This window comes from Amblyomma maculatum, chromosome 11 (assembly GCF_055883805.1).
Source record: "Amblyomma maculatum isolate TAMU_Amacu chromosome 11, ASM5588380v1, whole genome shotgun sequence".
Taxonomy (NCBI): domain Eukaryota; kingdom Metazoa; phylum Arthropoda; class Arachnida; order Ixodida; family Ixodidae; genus Amblyomma; species Amblyomma maculatum.
Window position 1 is genome coordinate 27,628,755 of NC_139354.1, and position 22,744 is coordinate 27,651,498.

The 22,744-nt window shown below is 45.8% G+C and overlaps 1 protein-coding gene and 1 non-coding gene across 2 annotated transcripts in view; one reads left to right on the forward strand and one right to left on the reverse strand.

Moving 5' to 3' along the window:
- The window catches only part of LOC146173237 (venom metalloproteinase BumaMPs1-like), a 34,823-nt gene extending 18,308 nt beyond the window's left edge, over positions 1-16,515 (forward strand). The window contains exons 10-13 of the mRNA XM_084583309.1: positions 1,368-1,547; positions 10,966-11,110; positions 11,214-11,327; positions 16,433-16,515. Of these exons, the coding sequence (XP_084439435.1) occupies positions 1,368-1,547; positions 10,966-11,110; positions 11,214-11,327; positions 16,433-16,459 (466 nt within the window). The 3' untranslated portion in view covers positions 16,460-16,515. The remainder of the gene's footprint in view (positions 1-1,367; positions 1,548-10,965; positions 11,111-11,213; positions 11,328-16,432) is intronic.
- TRNAS-CGA (transfer RNA serine (anticodon CGA)) lies at positions 9,148-9,220 on the reverse strand. The gene has a single exon. It is a non-coding gene; the product is annotated as a tRNA-Ser (tRNA).
- Positions 16,516-22,744: the final 6,229 nt, after the last annotated feature.

Consider the following 22,744-nt stretch of genomic DNA (forward strand, 5'->3'; position numbering starts at 1 on the left):
GAGGCAGCTTGTGACAATCACTCAGCTGCGCTGTCCCCTCACATTGAAAAGAATCTTAATCGTCGATTTTTGTCAGTGGTTGAATTGATAAATGTATTACCAGTAAAGTGATGGTGGCGGTTGCGTGTACGTCAATTATAGCATTTGAATCTACTTTTTTTTTTTCCTTTGATTGGAAGCCGAGCGCAAGTTTGCTCTTCCCGATTGTTCCTCCTGTTACTTACTGCGTTCCTTCTCCGATTTTATAGTAACTGAGAAATTTTACGCTCGGAAATGAAGCCGGGGATGTGGTTTAACAAGATGAGAAACAGCATTTCTTACAATGGATGCAAAGAGCAAAACGACGAGCACACTGAAAAAAGACAGCACAAGACAAGCGCTATAACTGAAAAAGGTGAAGAACCAGGACATACCCCTGCTGAACGACCTCAACCTTTCACATCTTGCCAACGCTGTGACGGGTGCCCCTAAAAATAATAATAATAATAATAAAAAGGAAAGTCTGTAAGTGTTATTTGCCGCCAAGACACAAACCAGCGATTCCCTTCGCTGCATTGTGACTGAAACGAATTCAATTGACAAAAGCAAAAGCACCTCTACACTGCCACTTTTGAAATCGATTGTCGTGTGGGGTCTTTCTTCAGTGTGAGCGTCGTTTTGGGCTTTAGAATCTATTATGAATCATTACTAACAAGCCCAACTTTTTGCCCTCCTTCAGTATTCTCAAACCTCTTAAGTTACAAAGCGGAAGATGCAATCAGATGCGTTTCTCCATAAAAAAAAAATGCCGCTGTTCAACCGACAAAAAAAGGCAGATGGCACTCAGAAGTATACTTCGAAAACGCGACCATAGAATATGCCTCTGATGCCGCTATGAGCTCGCCCGAGATTCCGTATACGCAATTTCTTATAGGGAGTTTCTCTATCTGTCATATCTACGGCGCCTGGCCGCCTAGTTTCTCGGAGAGTTTGGTGGAATCGAGCCGACTTTTAATCGCCATCACGTGTCCCTTATACCCGATGACAGATACAAAATGAATGATGGACAGAATTTAAACAATTTGGGTTAGTAAAGGTGCGTTTCTCATTTTAGCCGCTCATTAATTAGAAAGTTTCTCTCCACGGTAACATCATGCGTCACCGAGCCACGCTGATTAGTAGAAACCACGGAGCCAGATAACTGTCATTCGCATCACGTGCACCGTTAAAGCGAAGCTTGAAAATAAATAAAGAGAACAATGGACCAAATGTAATCAGAGTTTAGGCTACAAAAAGCCCATTTCTGAGTGTCGCTGCGAATAAGAAATTGTAGCGTGGTAGAACCAAGTGGTGGAAGAACGCATAGTAAAATACCGCACTTGATTCAGGCTGGGCTGTGTCCACGACGGAGATCCTCCTTACCACAAACCTGTGGGGCACAAGGGATCAAAGAGGGCCGAATGTCTTCCAAGCCTGGGGTACATCATGAGCCCCAGAAGAACTATCACTAATCTAAACAGATTTGAGTTTTCGCCTTGTTGCCAAGAGCAGATGAAGCTTGTACTGAGGTAAGTCCGCTCTTTTACGCTTTGTTTTTGGACGCTGTTGAGTTCGGGGACAGATTTGTTCAGGTGTTGCATGAGTTTTTGTTATCCGCTCAATGTTATGTGTATGTGTTAAGATTTGCCTGGAATCGAAACACACTTAGAGCATTACCTTTATTATCCAAACTCGCGTCTTTTAAATCCAAAAGGGCTATGCAATAAAGATTTTTGTTTTGAAACAGCCTTTAGGTTAGGCGCGTCGACACACGATCGTACTTTCGATATCTGCCGATGATGGAGGCATTCAAGTTTTGTATTTCCTCCCTTTTCTTTAAATGTCAGTATCATTAAAATGCGGTAATATAGCATTGTGCATTGAGGAAAATGTCAAATTGAGAAACAGCCTGTCCAGGAACATACCTAAGATAATGTTAATCTAGTTGAAATAAAGAAGAAAAAAAATGGGCATGGGCAGGTCATATAATCAGAAGGGAAGAGAACCGATGGTCGCTAAGGATGACAGGCTGGATTCCAAAGGAAGGAAAGCGTAGCATGGGGCGGCAGTAAGTTAGCGTGGCGAGGGTGAAGTAGATACAGCTGGAACAGGACTTGGTTAATTGCAGGGATACGAGAGGTGTCTTTGCCCTGTGGTAGTGGCGGTGATATTGGATATACCATTTTTAACTGGAAAAACCGCAACGTCAATCGACCCAAAGAAAAAAAAAAAAACACACGAAGGTTCCTTGCAAAGCTTCTGACACTCAACGGGTAACTAAATAAGGTCGGCGGGATGAAATGTCCATAACGAAGTCTCACGCCACCATTGTTCAAGATGGCGGGCGCTTCTTCGCTTTGAGCGCCGCGCGCGCTTCCGTCTCGAGTCTTTTAAATCCAAGTGCAGCCGGTAGTTAATTGCACTGCAGCCGATATTCATATGGTGCTGCGTCTATTTTATTTGTTCCCAGCTTCCCAGTAAATGTACTATCCTTATACGTACCCGTATGTGCAGAAACAAATCCTTGCGTGCCCCTTTTCAGAATCACTGCTAAATCCCGAGGTTTCACGCTGCTAATCACAGGGCTATATTACTGCAGTGACCTTTCTAGTGGCATTTTTATGACCGGCTTCTTGACGTTACAAATCTGCCGACAAGGGGCCTATCGACGTTCGCAGTGGCACGCTCTGTACAAGAGCGAAGGTTGCGTTGCGATGGGCAACAGCATCTAAAACGGCCTAGGTAAATGCACGGCTATTCCGCCGGAAGCGCAGGTGCAGATGAAAACAGAGGTGGCGCTGCTGATCTGTATAAGCACTCGCGGATGACATCACAGCCTCGTTCGTCTACCCATCTCTACAAATCCAAGCAATCAGTCCATTAAGCTTGCACGGACAATCACACATCGATGATATTATTTTGACAGTCGCACATTGCCGGCCCCAAAAATTTCTGAACTATTTTGTCGCGAATGTTCATGGCCGCCGTACGTTTAACACCAGCACGACAGCCCTTTTCTTTGCGCAGAACCAGAATTCCAGCCATCAGATCACTTCGAACCCTCGTACTCCTCGACTTATATGATGCTGGTTCAGTCAACCTCTGGCTTCGCACAGCTTGCGGGAAAACATACCATGCGTTCCATTTCATACACCGGATATCTCAAGACATACGGTACCAAGCCGTCTGTCGCCTCTCTTCTCATCCACTGTGTGTTGCAGCTGTGATCGACTTTAGTAAGGTTAATTTCATCACATAGCACGCACCGAGTGGCCTTGCACGCACTCATGCACGACCTTCAGGCCGAGACGCAAATAATATTGTTACATGGTGGCATGACAAGCGATGGAACACGGCGGCACAACAGAAACAGAACGACGTGCTGACATGATGATGAAATTTGCTTTTTTGGCCAGCGGGCCTGGCGCGAGCGCTCCGCGCCACTGCCCGCTTCGTCATCATCGTTCGTATCATTACCCGGGGCACCGAGCGATCGTCCCGATCGATTTCTAGAAATCCAATGCATGACGTGATGATGAACACAGAGACACAGGATTGGGACATGAAACGCTGGACACCACAATGAATGCGAAGATGGGCAGACTGCTTGCACCGGAGCATCAAGTCCAATCTTCACCGTTTGCCGAAGCTCATGGACACTCCGAACGGCTTGGGCGGGGGTGCTGTCTTCGCTCGAGTGGTCGTGAGGTCGCTTCGTCGTGGGGTCGGTAGGGTCGGCTTTGGGCTCTTCCTGGTCGTCGTGTGTTGTGGTCAGGGCTGCGGATGAGGCTGGGGACAGCGGCTGGTCGGGTCTGAGCAAAAAGGGCTGGGGCAGAGCTGGGCGGCGATCTCCACGGGCTTTCGGCAGACGGACCCGGCGTACTGTTGGCTTCGACGGTGCAAGGCGAGGATGAGGATGAACCGCACCTCCAACCAAATATGTTACATGGTGGCATGACAAGCGATGGAACACGGCGACACAACAGAAGCAGAACGACGTGCTGACATGATGATGAAATATGTTTTTTTGGCCAGCGGGCCTGGCGCGAGCGCTCCGCCCCGCGCCACTGCCCGCTTCGTCATCATCGTAGTAATATTATTGACAAAATTATTTACCCGATCATGATTTAAACACGTGGGCGCAAATTGAAAGAGGCATAAAGAAGGCACAGGACACGGGCCTTCTCACAACTGGTTTATTGGAAAGAAGCGAGTTTGCTAAAAACAGCGCGAGACAACAACCAAAGAAAGAAGAAAAAAACGCTAAGGTAATCAGTTGTACTACGCACTATCCAAGCCATCATTATTAACTCCGGAGATACCCTATCTCTTTTTTTGTTGGTACCCATGGCGTGCTTAGAAAGGTATACCATACGAGGCGATGTATAAAGCTTCCATGACCTCTCTGGTGAGAATTGGCGCGGGTGAGGAAACAAGACTCCTGTTTTTTGAAATAACGGTCGTCAGTTATTGCACTCCCGGTCGTGTTTAGTTACTCCGACGAACTATCCTTCTTATGCGCCTTAAGGCGCATATCAAGGCATGATTTACCTGTGTTTGCAAACTCGCGGCGTTCAACGGCACACAATCTCTGAACCCGCACTCTTGCAAGAATGCAACCGAGGCAGCTGGCATTCCTTATGTGTATCTCAATACACACTCTTCTCGACCACCGCTCGGCTTTGTTAGCAAGCTATAAGGACAGTCGCCTTATGACCTGAGGCAGTATACCTCCGCATACGCACTGTCTCGAGCACTGTAAACTCAAAGCCGCCCAAACAGGAGTAAATGGCCCGCGGTCTGGCGCACTTTCAGAAAGGAGGTTATTTACTGTTCAAAAAAGAAGTATCTGTTTTACTCTCGCGTACGTAGGGGTATTTGGTAGTGGTAGATGGCACCTCACAGCGAGAGCTCCATTTCCCTAATCTAATTGGCGTATGTAGACGCTGTAGTGTCAGCGAAGACCATGTGACAACGGCTACCGTTTATCCTGGCTTGCTGAAGAAAAAGCAAAATGCGTGTGCATTTGCTCCCTCACTTGGCCATCGACACAGGAGCAATTGCTGGCCGTTGAGACACACAGTATGTAACCGCTATCCAGTCCAGCCCTCTATAGAACCTATATTGACATTGCGACGTATTTCTCCGGTGCCATCAGTTGTCTCCGGTGTGTCCTGAACTCCAACATTTGGACACAGGAGGCTCAGGATTTTATTTTACATACTCCATGCGCAGACGGACAAGCCCGTCAAAAAAGCCCAAGGCGCACTATAGCCTTTGTGAATGGAAACATTCGCCACACTTCAATAGGCAGCATGCACTTCTCTCTCTCTCTCTCTCTCTCTCTCTCTCTCTCTCTCTCTCTCTCTCTCTATATATATATATATATATATATATATATATATATATATATATATATATATATATATATATATATATATATATATATATATATATATATATATATATATATATATTGTGAAAGAAGGCCAGGTCCAGACGGCAAGGTCGTGAAGGCAAGGCAAGGTACGTGTCAGCGTTTAATCTGATGGAGAAAACCCAAGCGCGCGCCGGAGCCGGCGCCGCGGGACGATGATGATGGTATGTACAAGAGGAAAAAGAAGATCATGGTATGTACAAATGAAAGAAGATCCGTGGAGGGCTCACACAATCTGCCCGGGGGGTCGGAAGCGGCCAGCCTGGCCGCTCCTAACCAACCATGTTCCGCGGCGCACGAACGGCATCAAGCGAGATACATGAACAATTTCAGTTCCACGGTGGCGTCGGTCAGCTGGGGGATCAACAGGTGTGACTTGGTAGTTTACTGGGGAAGTTTGGTTGATTACCTTGTAGGGACCAAGATAGCGGCGCTGAAATTTATCACTAAAGCCAGGGGTGCGCAGTGGTGTATAGAGCAGTACTTCGTCACCAGGACGAAAAGAGACCACGCGATGCTTCGAATCGTAGCGACTCTTGCGGTCTTGCTGGCACGCTTCTGTGTTGAGCCGGGCAAGATGACGGCATCTGGCCACACGGGATAAGAACTGGGCTGGTAATAATGAGGAGTAGTCGGGCTTAGAGAAGAAGGAAGTGTCGAGGATTGTAGTGGGAGGACGGCCGAAAACGAGGAAAAATGGGGAGTAACCGGTAGTCCGCTGTACTGCAGTATTATAGGCGAATGTGACGAATGGTAGAACAGTATCCCAATTTCGATTATCCCGTGTGATGTACATGGATATTATATCCGATAGGGTGCGGTGAAATCGTTCAGTCAGACCGTTAGTCTGGGGATGGTAGCTTGAGGTTGTCTTATGGAGGGCGGATGACGCACGAAGAACTTCGGATACGACTGTCGATAAGAAGGCCGTCCCGCGGTCACTTAGAAGCACGCGAGGAGCGCCATGACGCAATACAATTGACCGCAAAAAGAAAATAGCTACCTCTTCAGCGGAACCAGTCGGTACAGGGGCCGTCTCAGCATAGTGTGTAAGGTGGTCGACAGCTGTTATAATCCAATGGTTACCCCCATTGGAGAGAGGTAGGGGACCATATAAGTCGATGCCGACTACGTCGAATGGTGTGGCGGGACAGGGAAGGGGCTGTAGGAGACCAGCGGGGGAAGAAGTCGGCCGCTTGCGACGTTGGCACAGGTGGCAGGAAGCAACGTACTTAACTACGGTGGTAGACAGGCCAGGCCAAAAGAATCGTCTTTTCACGCGGTCGTATGTTTTGTTAAAACCAAGGTGACCTGCAGTAGCGTCATCGTGGAAAGCCGCTAGTATACGCGGGCGAAGCACACGCGGTACGACTGTGAGCCAGCGAGTTCCATCAGAATAATACACGTAGCGGCGTAGTATGCCATCTTCAAGCTTGAAATTGCGAAGCTGTCGGCGAAGCCTAGCATTGGGTGGGCTCGAAGCCCCGATGAGGCGGTCGATGATGGGCCGACAGTAGGCATCAGCTAATTGCTGTGAGCGGAGAGCGTGCTTGTTCTCAGAGTCGTCAAAAGAAACTGCAGTGATATGCGTCGGTGGAAGCGATGATCGGCTATGGTCAGAGGTGGAAATGCATTGTGAAGAAAAACAGCAGGCTGATTCCGAAACCGGGCAGCCAGAAAGAGCGTCGGCGTCTTGGTGTTGCCGACCCGATTTATAAACGACGTCGAAATGGTATTCTTGCAGGCGTAGAATCTAACGGCCAAGGCTGCCTGTCAAATTTTTCAGTGAAGATAACCAGCAAAGAGCATGTTGATCAGTCGCAACTGTGAAATGCCGACCATATAGGTAAGGGCGAAGCTTTTGAACAGCCCAGACAACGGCGAGACATTCCTGCCCGGTAATGGTGTAGTTTTTCTCAGCTGGAGTAATGGTCCGACTGGCGAAGGCAATCACTTTCTCACGTGAAGTTGCATCGCGCTGCAGAAGTACAGCGCCAAGACCGTGACCACTGGCATCAGTGTGCAGGATGGTAGTAGCGCTGTCGCTGAAGTGGCCAAGAACTGGATCTGATGTGAGGGCGTGCTTTAGGTCGTTAAAAGCAGTGTTGCACTGTTCAGTCCACACGAAAGGGCTGCGCGCTTTAAGTAGTTCATGAAGTGGCGCAGCAATAGTTTCAAAATGTCTTATAAATCGCCGGAAATAGGACGCCAGGCCGAGGAAACTGCGCAAATCTTTAGTCCGTTGCGGACGAGGAAAGTTCAAGACCGCGATTATTTTTTCAGGGTCTGGGCGAATGCCGTCATGGCTAACCAGATGTCCCAATATTTTAATTTCCTTCTCTGCAAAGTGGCACTTCTTGGTATTGAGCTGAAGGCCCGCTGAAGCAAGACACGTAAGGACTTCATTCAGGTGCGTTAGATGGTCGGTAAAAGTTGACGAAAAGATGACAATGTCATCCAAGTAACATAAACAGGTTCTCCATTTGAGGCCACGAAGTACAGTATCGATCATTCTTTCAAATGTTGCGGGTGCGTTACAAAGGCCAAAGGGCATAACATTAAACTCATAAAGTCCGTCGGGAGTTGCGAAAGCGGTTTTTTTTTTTTTTTTTGTCGTCCTTGTGCATAGGTATTTGCCAGTAACCTGAGCGGAGGTCCAAGGTCGAGAAATATTTGGCACCTTGGAGAGAGTCAAGGGCGTCATCAATACGCGGCATCGGGCAGACGTCTTTGTGGGTAATTTTGTTGAGTGCACGATAATCAACACAAAATTGTACCGATCCGTCCTTTTTTTTTTTTTTAACTAATATACTCTTGGGGAGGACCATGGGCTTGTTGATGGACGAATAATATCGCGACGGAGCATGTCACTGACATTTTCTTCAATTACTTTTCGTACCGAGAGAGAAACCCGATAAGGTCGTCGGCGTACAATTGAATTACCTTCGGTAAGGATGCGGTGATGTGCAACATTAGTCCGTCCCAGTGGTGGGGAAGTGGCATCAAAAATGGCTTGGTGGGCTTGAAGCAATTGCAGCAATTCTTGACGTTGGTGCGGCATGAGGTTCGGATTGATTGTCTTCGAGAGCATGGAAAGAGAGACTTGCGATGAATCACGTTGTGGAAGTAGCGGGGCAGTGAGCACCATCATGGATATAGGGTGAGCATCCACTATGCATGGCAGGGAAGTTCCTTTAGTCAGCACGAGGGATTCACGGGAAGTGTTCGTGGCAGCTACTATCGCTGAGCTGCTGCGGAATCGTACAAGACTTGATGGGAAGGCGATTCCACGTGCAAGGTGACGATGAGATGGTGCGATGAGTACATCCCCGTCACTGCTGATGTGTTCAGAAACAACGGTAATAAGTGTTTCGCACTGTGGAGGCAATACAGTATCAGCTGCGGCAATGAGGGAATGATGCCGTGCAGAAATGTCAAATGAAAAATCACTGTCTGTCATATATATATATATATATATATATATATATATATATATATATATATATATATATATATATATATATATATATATATATGAAGGAAAGAAGCCAACAGTCGGCGAGGCCAAGGAAAGCGTTGGGGGTGGTACTTTTATGTCTTTTTTTTATATTTGCTCAGATAATCACAGAAATGAGTAATGTAATCTGTGTAGGGGAAAGATAATTAAACACAAAGTAGAAGAAAAAACAACGTGCCGATGGTGGGAACCGAACCCACGACCTCCGAATATCGCGTCCGGTGCTCTACCAACTGAGCTACATCGGCCGCTGTTGGCTTCTTTCCTTCATGTATTATAACGAGCACCCTCATTTCCCCTTAATTGATCTGCTTGTAGCTTACGGGGATCCCGGTCCTGGCAGTCTTGAAGCCATAGGTAGCGTAAGAGGGTTCTAGCACAGCTTTCGCCCTCGCTCTTGATTACGTTCTACGTGACGCTGGCGGTAACAAAGGACGTTCTACGTCTGCCGCTATAGCTGAGGGTGGCGCTGGTGAACACTCTCAAGGTTCGTATACAGACAACATAAATACCCAAGCAAGTAGCAGGGGGGACAGCGGCCGATGCAGCTCAGTTGGTAGAGCACCGGACGCGATATTCGGAGGTCGTGGGTTCGGTTCCCACCATCGGCACGTTGTTTTTTCTTCTACTTTGTGTTTAATTATCTTTCCCCTACACAGATTACATTACTCATTTCTGTGATTATCTGAGCAAACATAAAAAAAAAGACATAAAAGTACCATCCCCAACGCTTTCCTTGGCCTCGCCGACTGTTGGCTTCTTTCCTTCATGTATTATAACGAGCACCCTCATTTCCCCTTAATTGATCTATATATATATATATATATATATATATATATATATATATATATATATATATATATATATATATATATATATATATATATATATATATATATATATATATATATTATTGTGTTTAACCAAAGGAAAAAACAGCGCTAAATAGACAGAACACACAGAAAGGCGAACGGCCGGGACAGGCGCCTGTCCCGTTCGTCTTTCTGTGTGTTCTGTTTATTATTTAGCGCTGTTTTTTCTTTTGGTTAAACACAATGTCAGACCAACTAGCCCAGCAAGAGATACTGTTGACTGAATATATATATATATATATATATGTGTGTGTGTGTGTGTGTGTGTGTGTGTGTGTGTGTGTGTGTGTGTGTGTGTGTGTGTGTGTGTGTGTGTGTGTGTGTGTGTGTGTGTGTGTGTGTGTGTGTGTGTGTGTGTGTGTGTGTGTGTGTGTGTGTGTGTGTGTGTGTGCACGCGGAACACTAATCGCGGACTGTACTCTGAATTTTATCCGGCAATAACATCAGTGACGTGTCTTGCACCCTAATGTCCGCGTCGTCGGATATAGACTAGATCTATGTACTCCACTATTCGACCTCGATCGTTGGGCTTCTTCGGCAGTCCTGCGTTCCTTTCCAAAGAATACTTCTTTATATCAAAGACATGATGCCGCAATACAAACAAAATATACAAAGATGGCAGGGGTACGTTAGCGATACTAGGTGAGAAGACAGTGATGTGAGAGGCATCTTTACTTTGTATTTTGATATGTGACTTCCGCTTGTAACTGGCGCTTCTTACCAGAGCTTTGGGGTCATAATAAAGAGGTGTGGTCCTTACGAAAATAAATTTTCTACCGTGGACTAATGTTGATGTCAATACGCCCTTCCCCTTCGTACCGGCGGATCGCCGAATCCCAGATTAGGAAAAAAATTAAAGAGCCAACTTCAGAAAACCATCTGCCAGATATTACGCGTTAGTCTACCACCCAGTCAAAAAAAAAAAAAAAAAGACAAAAAAAAAATGAGTGGTTGGAGTGTCTTCACAGGCTTTTCAGTTTCGCCACCGGTGCGCAAGGCAGCGATTTTTCGCCACCACTGCCATGTACTGACGAGAGCTAATCGAATGTTCAATACAACGAATGGCATTAAATGGCGAGCTTTTCGCGGCTTTTTGCAATAATCTTTCTAATCTGTTGCAGTGCGGTGTCTGCCAGCTGTCTGGAAGAGACGTTCAACGTTACACAAGTTATCCCAAACCTTAACACCTTACCGGGACATCGGTTGACGATACGCGATTATTGCGCGAAGCAGCAGCCAAACCTGGAAGTGGCTTCTAGTACAGCGGTGGGATTTAATTTCACTTTCAAACATTTCAGCTATGGCAGCTGCAAATGAAATTTAGCCACATTTTAATACGTGCGCATATACATTCATTTTCTTCTTGCAGACGACAGCCGACACGAGCTGCAAGATAGTATGTCGATACGAAACCAAAAACAAAGGATTTACTCACTTCAAAAAATACGATGCTTTAGACGGCATGTCTTGCGGCCACGGCAAGGTAAGGCATTGAGGGCAAGCAGCGTTCTGAACAACTAAGGCCAGTGGCAGTCTAACTGAAGTTGTTTTGTAGAGAGCAAATCAAAATGAACAAGAGTTGCGAAGAAGTTTCAGTGTGCAATGCCAACCTTTCGACGTGTGGACTCGCCTTCGTCTGAGCAACATAAGTCATCTTGCCGAAACTATATATGGGTGGCGCTTTGAAGCTTTCCCGGAACCCTCGTTTGTATTTTGCTTTATATTTTACATACCTTCTTTCTTGCATGGGATAGCTTCTGTTTAAACTAGTAACCACGCTTAAGTGACGTGCTTAAAATCTTATGCTTATAGAGAAACCTGTATTTGCAAGCTAAAAAGTATGGAACAGGTAAGTTTTCTTCTGAATTGGACAGTTCTAAGTTGAATTCCTTTCAGGGCAAATAATATTCACTTTTCGAAGACAGCTTCACGCTTGATTAGAAGTACACTATCTGACATCACTGGCGCTCGACTACGCAGATAACGACCTCGGCCACGGAGCCCCCATTTTGTCGGAGGCTAAACGCAACGCGTGTGTGAACTGTGTTACATCATCATCATCATCATCATCATCATCATTTATTATACCCTTAAAGGCCCCGGGTGGGGTATTACATAAGGGGGGGGGGGGGAGGTAACACATAAAGATAACAATCGTTCATGGTCTAAACATAGGTACAAAAAGTCAAAATGCTCAAATACAGCAATTCAAATGAAGGAGGCACTGCAAAAAACATCAATGCACCTTTACTCTTTCAGTACCGTGTCCATTAAGCATGTGTCCCAGGTGTTCCACACATGTTGCGCACTTTTCAATGCTGCCAATTAACTTTCCGACTTGTTACGCTGTCAGTTATATACATGACCAAGAAGTCAAACTCTATTTCACTTAAATTCATCATTCATTTTTGAAATAATTTGCAATTGTGATATAAAGCGCTGAATTTTATTCAGCGACAAGAACACAATGCACACCTTTTCTTGGCATGCAAAACTCTTATTATGGGAACCCTCTTGCAAGATACGTGTAGGTTTTGCGTTTTCTTGCCCGTCCGAATAATTTTTTTGAAAGCAAGAAGTAGCAGTGAGCCTCGCGGTGGTGTCAATACTGCGCTAAATCTTTTCAAAATGCATACCAAAGTGGCTTAAAACATCAAATGGTATCCACCAGGCAGCATTGCTTTCTGCCCGCTAATGCTGTACTAAGTTTTTAGTCACCTGGTCTAATAGCGATGTTCGCAGCACTGATTTTCGCAATTTGCATACAATAAGTGGCCAAGATTGGTCCCGCTGTCCCTACAGATCATGCATGGCAAACTTACTTTTTTAAAGAGGAATTAAATTACATCTCTAATTACTTTGGTGAAAATTTCGAAAATGTAATTAAATTACGTTAATAATTACTTCTCATAAAAAAGTCGTGACACTAAAAGCCCCTGAGCTTTAGTGACACTGCCTTACAATTTCTTCTTCTGAGTAATGCAATTACTTTTAAATTACCTTCTAGTTTTCGTCCATACAAAATTAAGTAGAACTGCGAACAAAACGACAACCTCGATCTAGACGCGACCCAAGTTTTATTTCGTCTTCTCGCCAAACCACTCCAGACAACTTTTCCCTCCCTCTGGACTACACCTCACGCCATTACAAAACAATCAGAGGGCTTCAACGCTGCTAAACAGAACGTGGAGCGAAAGCTTTGATTGCGGGCGACCGAGCGTTGTATCGAACACAGTCAGCCTCCCGTTGAGCGCATCAGAGTTCACCGGCGTTTTGTGCAGAACCTGCGCTTTCATGCCTGTTGTGAGCGTGCCTGCATAAGGGTAACGTGAATTCAAATGTCAAAATTGACGGTAATAGACGTGTTTGCACATTCCAGCGTTCTTTAATTAATATATTTTAAAAATATTTTGAAACACCTCCAAGAAACCTGCTCTATGAGGTAGCAGATAATTTTTTAATGCGTAAGCATTAAGGGAGCATGTTTTCAAGGTCGTGTCACCAGAAGATTGTCGGCAGGATTACATTCGAACGTGGTTCGAACGAAACGAGTGATAAGAAAACGAATGGTCGCTCTAGATAGAGGATGAAAAAATCTCGCCTGGGAAAAATTTGGTGCATGTGGAGTAATCAGTGCAATAACTAGAGCCAATTAACTCAATCAGATGTCGAAATATCCAAGGGGGTAGTGCCGACGTCCAAGAGAAGTCACGTGGTACCAAACCTTCAAGGAGTGTTACGTCATAGTGTGACGCTACACACCGGAAGCCTCTTTTCTTTTTCCGTGTCTCTTCTTTCTTCCACAAAGAATATTTACGCATTCCCCCATATGCGGGTGCCGCAGTAATCTCAAAGCTTTTTGCAACTTGATGCATTTCCTGTAAAATTAGCGATACCTTTAAGAGGTCACCCACACATCACCCATAACTTCCGACTAACGAAGAACCTGTGTGTGAAATGTGTGCACAGGAGCTTACAGTTAATCATATTTTAATCTCATGCTCACAACTTGAAGAATACAGGAAAAAATATTTTACTGTATTTTACAAGGAACATATTCCATTTCACCCTGCATTACTTTTAGGAGAAACAAGCACTCGTCAATTTTTCTATTGTTTGTACATTTCTGAAGAAAGCCAATGTTTTAAATCAAATATAAGTATCATAACCCTAAACATCTGACAGATCATCTAACCTTGTGTTTGGCGCATGATAGCCACTGTTGCTTATGTGCTATAAAACCACATATAACATATAACATCTTAAGAGGTTTATGAAATACAAGCAAAGTGCACGCACGCACGCACGCACGCGCACACACACACACACACACACACACACACACACGTACACACACACGCACAGGCACACACACACACACACACACACACACACACACACACACACACACACACACACACACACACACACACACACACACACACACACACACACACACACACACACACACACACACACACACACACACACACACACACACAGGCCAGCTTCTGTTCAAAGAAACTACAGTGTTGTACAAACACAGAGAGAAACTAACACGAGAATTAAAAGAGGCCTATCTCATTCACAAGAATTCTGACACATGCGTAAGCACCCCATCTGTTATCATTCATCCCCGAGAATTCTCATATCTTGACGAAACTGGTTAAAGTGAAATGTTTTATCTGCGAACATGCGCACTTGGTTGTCAGAGCATTTTTGTATATATTCGCGTTCTTTCAATAAATCATGCAGTTGATAGTCAGCGCTGTTCCCGTCGAAACGTTGAGTCCAATAAAATGTTTCTTTAAATGAAGCGTACACCTATATATATATATATATATATATATATATATATATATATATATATATCCTTATTTTTTTCGCCTTGTAAACATGTGGTCATGCACACTTGCCAAATTTACTCAAATTCTGAATTTTGTAGGTAAACTATGACATTAGAGCTTAATATTTTTACTTAAAGTACATATTATCCCAGTCAAGCTTTCTCAGACGTCACTGTTGATTATACGGCAACTATGGGATTTTGTAAACCACTGCTGTGCACATATAGATGGGAATGACATAAGCTTCCGATTCGTAGCAAAAAGTTGATTTTGTGTAGTTTTTTTTAGCTTGCACTGGGGGGGGGGGGGGGGGGGGGGGGGGGGGGGGATATATAAGATGGCCCTAACAAAACAGCGGGCTCCGCGTTTGTATATAAATGTGCGGCAGTTAACTGCGGAATATTGTAAGATACATTTAGGAACATGATAGAAATGGTCGAAGCTTCTGATACGTAAGAAAACCTTGCTTCTGAAGCCTGTTCTGCGCTCACAACGACTAATGAAGAATTAACACTGCCATAAAAAACCAATTGGGTGCGTTTTTTACAATAAATAGCAATAACCCTAATGTCTGCCGTGGCAGAATCTGGGGATATATTGAATGTTACGAAGCAGTACTGCATTGTGTCGCGATTAAAAGACGGCACACTCTTTGTATGAATTAGTTCAGAATATTCAGATAAGAGCGAATTTATTTTGATGTACTGTGCTCTATGACAGATTGTTTTCGGCCAAAAATAGCAACAGAACAACGTGAAAAAAGACACGTCTTTCTCACGGTATGCAAACCGTTAAAAACGCCATGTGGACAGATATAATTCAGAACCCTCCGGCGTTCCTGATAGCCTGGGGTGCTTTGACACTGACAAAGCCCGTAAATCATTACCTAACCATAAACTATTCACATCTCACTCAGCTACATCGTCTTAATGTCTGATAATGATATGTGCTGGAACCACGCTGCGACGATCTTTTCTTGGTAAAGGCCAACTGTGGTAGCCTCGAAGAACACGTCCTACACGTCCGCTACATCGATGCATCAAATTCATACTTATTCGATATATATTTACTGTGTACTAATATTGTTGTGTAGTATATCCTTTCGCAGTGCTTCCATTGGCGAAGGAGGCTGTTTGATTTCGTGGTCATGATCTCAACAGCAACAGATACGGAGTCCACTAGTCCAATACATTTATCGGGACAGTCTGTAGTAGTATAGTACTAGTAGACATTTATTAAATGAAAACAGTCTAAGGATTAGGGTCGGAGTTGGCCGGGTCTTCAGTCCCGGATTCCGTTGGTTGAACACATTGCCTGAGCTCTAGCAACCAAGGTTCTTTGGGGCGCCAGGTCGTATCTGTACAAAACCACCTCCCAATCCGCCCACATTGGTTTTCTTTACGGGGCTTTACATAGCTACCTTGTTAAACCCATACCACTTGGTAAAGGTCGGCGTTTGACCGCAAAACTTGCGATGAGCTGAGGAGTAATATATACACAGGCATTGGGCACCTCTCGGGTCGAATGTATTCATTCAAGTAGGCTGTTCTTGAACACTTACTTGCTGCAGATGGCTTTTGAATTGCTTGTCCTCTACTTATTTGCCAACTACAAGCTAAGACTCTTGAGGAGAAGTTGAAACAAATACACTACGTATCTTTTCTTGAACGCCATTCGATCTTAACTGTTTATTCATCGATTCTTGCATTGATGATTCCTTTGCTGTTTTGTTCTTTTACAGAACTGCACAAACGGAGTATGCAGTTGAAGCTGTTCAATATATATTATACGTTTCGCAATAAAACCCTTTTCTTTGTCCAATCCCTCTTTTCTTGTGGATTTGTTAATTATCGATTTCCGCTCAAGCAAGAGAACAACCAAGGGGAGAACATGTGCATGGAAAAAATGGCATACGAAGAGGTAAAACGGTTTCAAGCTGAGACCGTTCGAACATGCATTCTTGCTTTCCGCACCGTATAGGTTTGTCTTTGGCGCGAGTCAGGCGGGTGTGCGCCAGATGACTCGTCAAAGCCAGCCACTCGAACTTCTAGGGCTGTCTGAATTTCTTTGATGGTGGTGAAAAAAAAAAGTAAAAAAAAAAAACTTGTTGAGGAAGAAGACAAAAAGCGCCAACTTTTAACAAAGATTTATTTCACAAATGATTCTCTTCCGGGTAAACAGCGACGCTGTTTTGGGAAGATTAGGAAAGCGCCCAACCTACAGTTTCGTATTCCCACGAAAGTCCGTAAACATGGAGTTTAAACCCTTTCGAGGTCAGCGCTTGCGCAACGACTCCCGTTCAGCCACCGATGCGAGTGTAGGGAATAGGGATGCTACGCGCACTGAACTTCAGCTGGACAACGCTGCTCGCCGCAGTGAAAGCGTGGACATTCATGAAACGGACTTGGGCACAGGGTAGAAAATCACACGTTTCCTAGAAAATCCTTCCTTATGACAGGAAAATCCCGCGCATGACCCTCGCAGGTGGTGCTGGGAGGCGATATAACATGGGCACTCATTACTCGACAGGCTATCGACCAATGTCATGAGACCACATGATATGGCCGATTTGACAGGAACTACAAGCTCGGTCAGCTTCTTTGAGATATTGGAATAAAACCCTCTGGGACCATTGATACCGTTACAGGCGCGTTACACCTTGCCCACGCAGACACGCGTTCATACGGCTAGGTTGAGGTCAGGCTTTGTATGTGCAGAGTGTGCCCGGAAAATAATGCAATTTAATGGGTATGAAAAAAACATTGTTCAAGGCATGGTTACAAACGTTTATAGTTATTTTAAGTAGTCCCCTTTGACATCTACACATTTTCGCCAGCGACTTTGCCATGCACTCTATACGCATGCTGGAAGGCGTCGACCGGAACTTCGATTAGACCCTTTGTGACGGCGGTTTGAACCGCTTCGATGTTGCAGAATGAACTTCTTTCAAGGTACTCTTGATTGTTGGGAACCAGCGGAAGTCTGTCGGAGCCAGGTCAGGACTATAGGGAGGCTGGGGCAGCGTCGCTAAGTTGTGCTCGGCCGGGCATTCCCGTACACGCAGATAATTGTGGCTGGGAAAGTTGTCGTGGTGCAACTCGCAGGTATCGGCAGTCTCCTTGCGTACTATATGTGGACACTTTTTCTCAATCTCTCGAGCACATCCATGTAGTAGAGATCGTTGATTGCGTGTCTTTGCGGTACGAATTGTTTGTGAACCACACCCTTAACTGCTGTAAAAAAAAAAAAAAGAAAAAAGAAGTCCATTTACATTGTTTTCACTTTCGACTGGCTCATTCTTTCTTTCGGGGGCAAAGTAGCTCTAATGTGTGCTATACGGCACTATGGCGCTTCGTGTAGGGGTCGTACTCAAAGCCTTGTTCGTGACCGGTAATGACATTTTCCGAAAAAATAAGGTGAGATTTCAGTGAGATTCTGCCTTTCATGAAATTCCAGATAGCAGTTTTACTATCACTGACTACAAATTTTGCTTCCGTTCCAACGTAAGCGAGCGCTATAGTAACTTCTTCGGCCATCTCTAAGTTGGGGCTGCAAATAGTGGCTGCCGACTTGGCGGCTCCTATAGTCCGTTGACTATACTGAGGCAACCGCAGCGCCTGAAAGAAGCGGCATCCAGCTATCAAAGGACCCCCTCTAACCAATAGCTGCTGAGCTTGCATGAGCCCCTTGGCTGGGAAAAGCCCGCTCCCCGAAATACCCCCCCCCCCCCCCCCCTGTGGTGCGGGAGGCCTTGCCTGGGGTTGTCGTAGGATGATGATGGTCGCAGGTTGAGGTCTGTACCGTCACAGGAAGACTGTACCAGGTGCATCCTCCCTTCCATCTGACAAGGCATTGCTGCCGAGCTATACCATGACGTCACCGCCGACCGCCTTGCACCTACGAGTAGCGCTTGGAACGCGGTTTCTTCGAGTGAGTCCGTGCTGGCAAATAGTTCCTAAATGCTTCGCGAGTTCCAGCAAAAATACATAGCTTTACTCAATTGGATCGATACTATAGTCATTTGCTCATTATGCTGAGTAAAACAGGTAAAACGAGTTTTCAAGAAATTGCTTCGTTGTTCTGCGCTTCACTGCATCTCTTTTCCGCCACAGAGCCCTGCGAGGTGACACCGCTGGCTGCCATAAGGGAGCTTTAGAATAAGGGGACCCATCTGGTTAGGGGAATAGGGTAATAGCAAGGCGACAATGCGCCCGCGCGAAGGGCTGCGATGAACAGGTGAGGGGTGCGGTAATTAATCTGGACATGCGGTCTAGCACCGGCCACTATTACGCTATGCCTATTCATCACAGCCCTCCGCGTGTGCGCATTGCCGCTCCGCTATTACCCTACTCCCCTAACCAGTTGGGTCCCTTTATTCTAAAACTCGCGAGACGCGCGGAAGAATATTTTTTTCTATTTCTTTTTTCTTTTCCCATGTGTGCCGCGACGTCACACATTTGGAGCGATGCCACTGTGTTGGAGGGGCTCCTTTGAAGGCTGTTTGCCGCTTTTTTCTTGACCTGTATCCAACTATAGCCGCGTTCATGTATAGGCGACCTCTTCGGGATCCATTTTTCCAAAGCGTTTCGTAAACACTTCGGCTCTCTTATTTCTCCTCTCGGTATTATGCCCCGGATGCATATTCCTCGGGAGTGGTGACTGCACTATTTTGTCCTTGCATTTAGGGGAGTTTATTTTTACGGTGCAGCCTCAGTCTGCAAGTCTGCCATCTGCAAGATGGCTCTGCCTGTATGGTGCTGCTAAGTCTCTATAGCTGAGACATGCGAATTGCCTCGCGTATTTTTCCCAGGTATTATGCATGCCATGTGGACGAGTTTCTCCGTAGAGGTGCACATCGGGAGTCCTAGGGCTCTCTTGACAGATCTTCGGATGACAGAGTGTAATGTCCTCTTTTCATTCGCTCTAAGATTTAGGAAGGGTGTGGCGTAGCACACTCGGTTAAAGACGTAAGCCTGTACTAATTTGAGTAGGCTTCTCTTTTTAAGGCCTGCCCCCAAGGGAGATCTTCTAAAGATAGCTCGAACTTTCGACGCGTAGTCGTCTAGCTTTTTTATGACGCCATCATTGTGTCCGTTTTCCTGGATAAAAAAATCCCAGGATCCTGATTTGCTCTACTTTAGGAACGGTTTTACCTTCCACTTTAACATCGAATTTTGAGTCTATGTTTCTCTTAAGTGATTTAGGATTGTAGACGAATGGTTCCGATTTTCGCGGTGAGTACGAGAGGCCCCTATTAGCGTCGTAGCCAACTGCCGTGTCCGCTGCCTGCTGCAAGCGCTCTTCTATGCTCTCGCCGTTCCTCTGGTTTTAGACCTTTAATTTTCTCTCATGGCCGCATTGAAGAGGAAAGGCGATAGAACAGAGCATTGCGGCGTGCCCTTGCTCCCTAACTCCACTGCGGGGGATTCGATGTCTTGGAACTTTATGAGGACGCTCCTGTCCGACAGAAAGTATTTTATGTAATTGTAGGTTTTCTTGCCTACACCTATGTTAATTAAGCCCTGGAGTATAGCCTCGTGCTTGACGTTGTCGAACGCCTTTGTCGAGTCTAGCCCCAAGATCACTTCAGAATCGTTTGACTATGCTTCCAAGATATCGTGTTTTAATCTGCATCACGCCCTGTGTGCTCAGTGCATGAATCGCGTTGTGACGTCATGACCAGTCGTGACCATATGTAAAGCCATCGTGACGTCAGTTCCGGTTATGACGTCATTTATTTCAGGGTACGGCATACTACACCACTGGTGACTAATCTGAGCATCACGTCCTGTGTGCTCAATGCATGAATCGCCATGTGACGTCATGACCAGTCGTGACCCGATGTGACACCACCATGACGTCAGCTCTTGTTATGACGACATTTATTTCAACGTACGACATACTACACCACTTATAACGCCATCGTTAATTTCAAGGCACGACACACTACACCACAGATGACGTCATTTATTTCAAGGTGCGACATACTACCCCCCTGATGACTTCATCATATCAATTTCAAGGTACGACATACTAAACCACTGAGGACGTCATCATTCATTTCAAAGCACGATCACGGCGCTTCCATCGAGCGGCCGTGGCACGATATACTACACCGCTGATGACGTGACAAACTACACCGCTGATGGCGTCATCAAATCAAGGTACTATATATTACACCATTCATGGCATCATTATTAATTTCAAGGCACGACATACTACACCACTGATGACGTCATCAAACTAAATCTTTACTGACGGACGGACGTGTTCACCCTAATAGATAAGGCTCTATTGCAACGTGGATCACAGAGCTCACGCGCTCGGGTTCCGCGCGGCTCGAGTATGTTTTCTAGTCCGCTTCGTCTACCACTTGATGGATAGCTTACGATTAATAGCAAATTTCAAGACACACAAGAAACAAAACCGAGCATGGTGGAAACTACCGCCACACCGTTTCAAAGGGGTCGCTCATAATTCATCCATCCATCGACAACCTGTAAGTGCGGGAAGGGAGTGAAGTTATTTGCTTCGCAGTGCGACGTGCGACTCCATGTGTCACGCGTATTGTGCGTATCTGTGGTTGTGCGCGGTATAACGGCTTGAAAGTTGCAGCGGCAGCACTGGTCATCGCACCGACGGCGTACGCGGTAGGCTAAACTAAAGCAGAGGCTGCTTGATAAGGTACAGCCGCCGTTCCAGGGCTTGGTTCTCCACCGTTGTACTCGAGTAGTACCATACGGGGTCCTCTCTGTAGGTTTGAACGTTCTCGGGTCGAGGTCTTCGCCCCGAACTTCCACTTCCATAGCTATCAGTGCAATGCCAATGATACGCATCTCAGCTGCAAATGCATGCATATTGTACGACAGGCCGTCGGTCGGCAGCAACAGCTGGCGTCTAGGGGGGTCCAGCTGGTCGTTGGCGGTGAGTCGAAGTAGATATATGCTCTCGATGAGGTTGGAGGTACGTACGTCTATCTCTAGTGCGTGCACGGTAGGTTCCCTGAGACGGAGCCGCTTAAAATACGTATGCTTTCAGTGGTCGCTCGAAGGGGTCCCTCAGAGACGAAAATCTCTACTTACACTTATACTGCCTTGAGCAGGTCTCATATCGCAAAGATGCATGGTCTCCATATCTGTACAGTTGTGCACTGAATTACTGGAGGAGCTGCTGTTATAGTCTGCAGATAGCAGCAAGGTAGGTAAGTCGTGTTATAGCGCCGCACTTTCTGTTTCAAGGCCAGGAATCTTGATGCAGATTTTACAGGTCAAAGTAACCCGCTCACAGTGGTATCACTCATGCAGGAGCTTCGAAAGGCGCATCTACTTGTCTACGCCATCTATGCCATTGCGTTGAGATTCCATCACTGCCTGGGACGTAACGCGCCTTTAGTGTATCACATCGAAATGCAGGGATCAAGTGGACCGCAGGGATCATGTGGATGAAGCTAAGCACAGGACTGGATTAATATGAGGAATATGGGAGAGGCCTTCGTCCTGCAGTTGGTATATATTGGATTGGATTGGATTGGTACTCAGGCTTCTCTTTTTTACCAGGTGGACCAGAAAGGTCCTAGCCAAGTTAATTTCCTACTGTGACAGAGTCTGTCCCACCATGGCGCACCGCCACCAACACTATTTATCTAGTATGCCTTATCCAGTTATTATTGCTTCACTGGAAGGGAAAGGCGCAGTATCTGTCACACTTGCTCTGTGGACACCTGAACCGCGCCTTAAGGGAAGGGATGGAGGTGAGAGTGAAAGTGGGAAGAGAAAGGGGAGTCGTAGTGAAGTGCTACGGAGTAATTTAATAATAATAATAATAATAATAATTGGTTCAGAGGAAAGGAAAGGCGCAGTATCTGTCACACGTGCTGTGGACACCTGAACAGCGCCGTAAAGGAAGGGAGGAAGGTGGGAGTGAAAGTGGAAAGAGAGAAAGAGGAGCCGTAGTGGAGGGCTACGGAGTAATTTCGACCACCTGGGGATCTTTAACATGCGCTGACATCGCACAGCACACGGACGCCTCTTCGTTTCGCCTCCATCGAAACGCA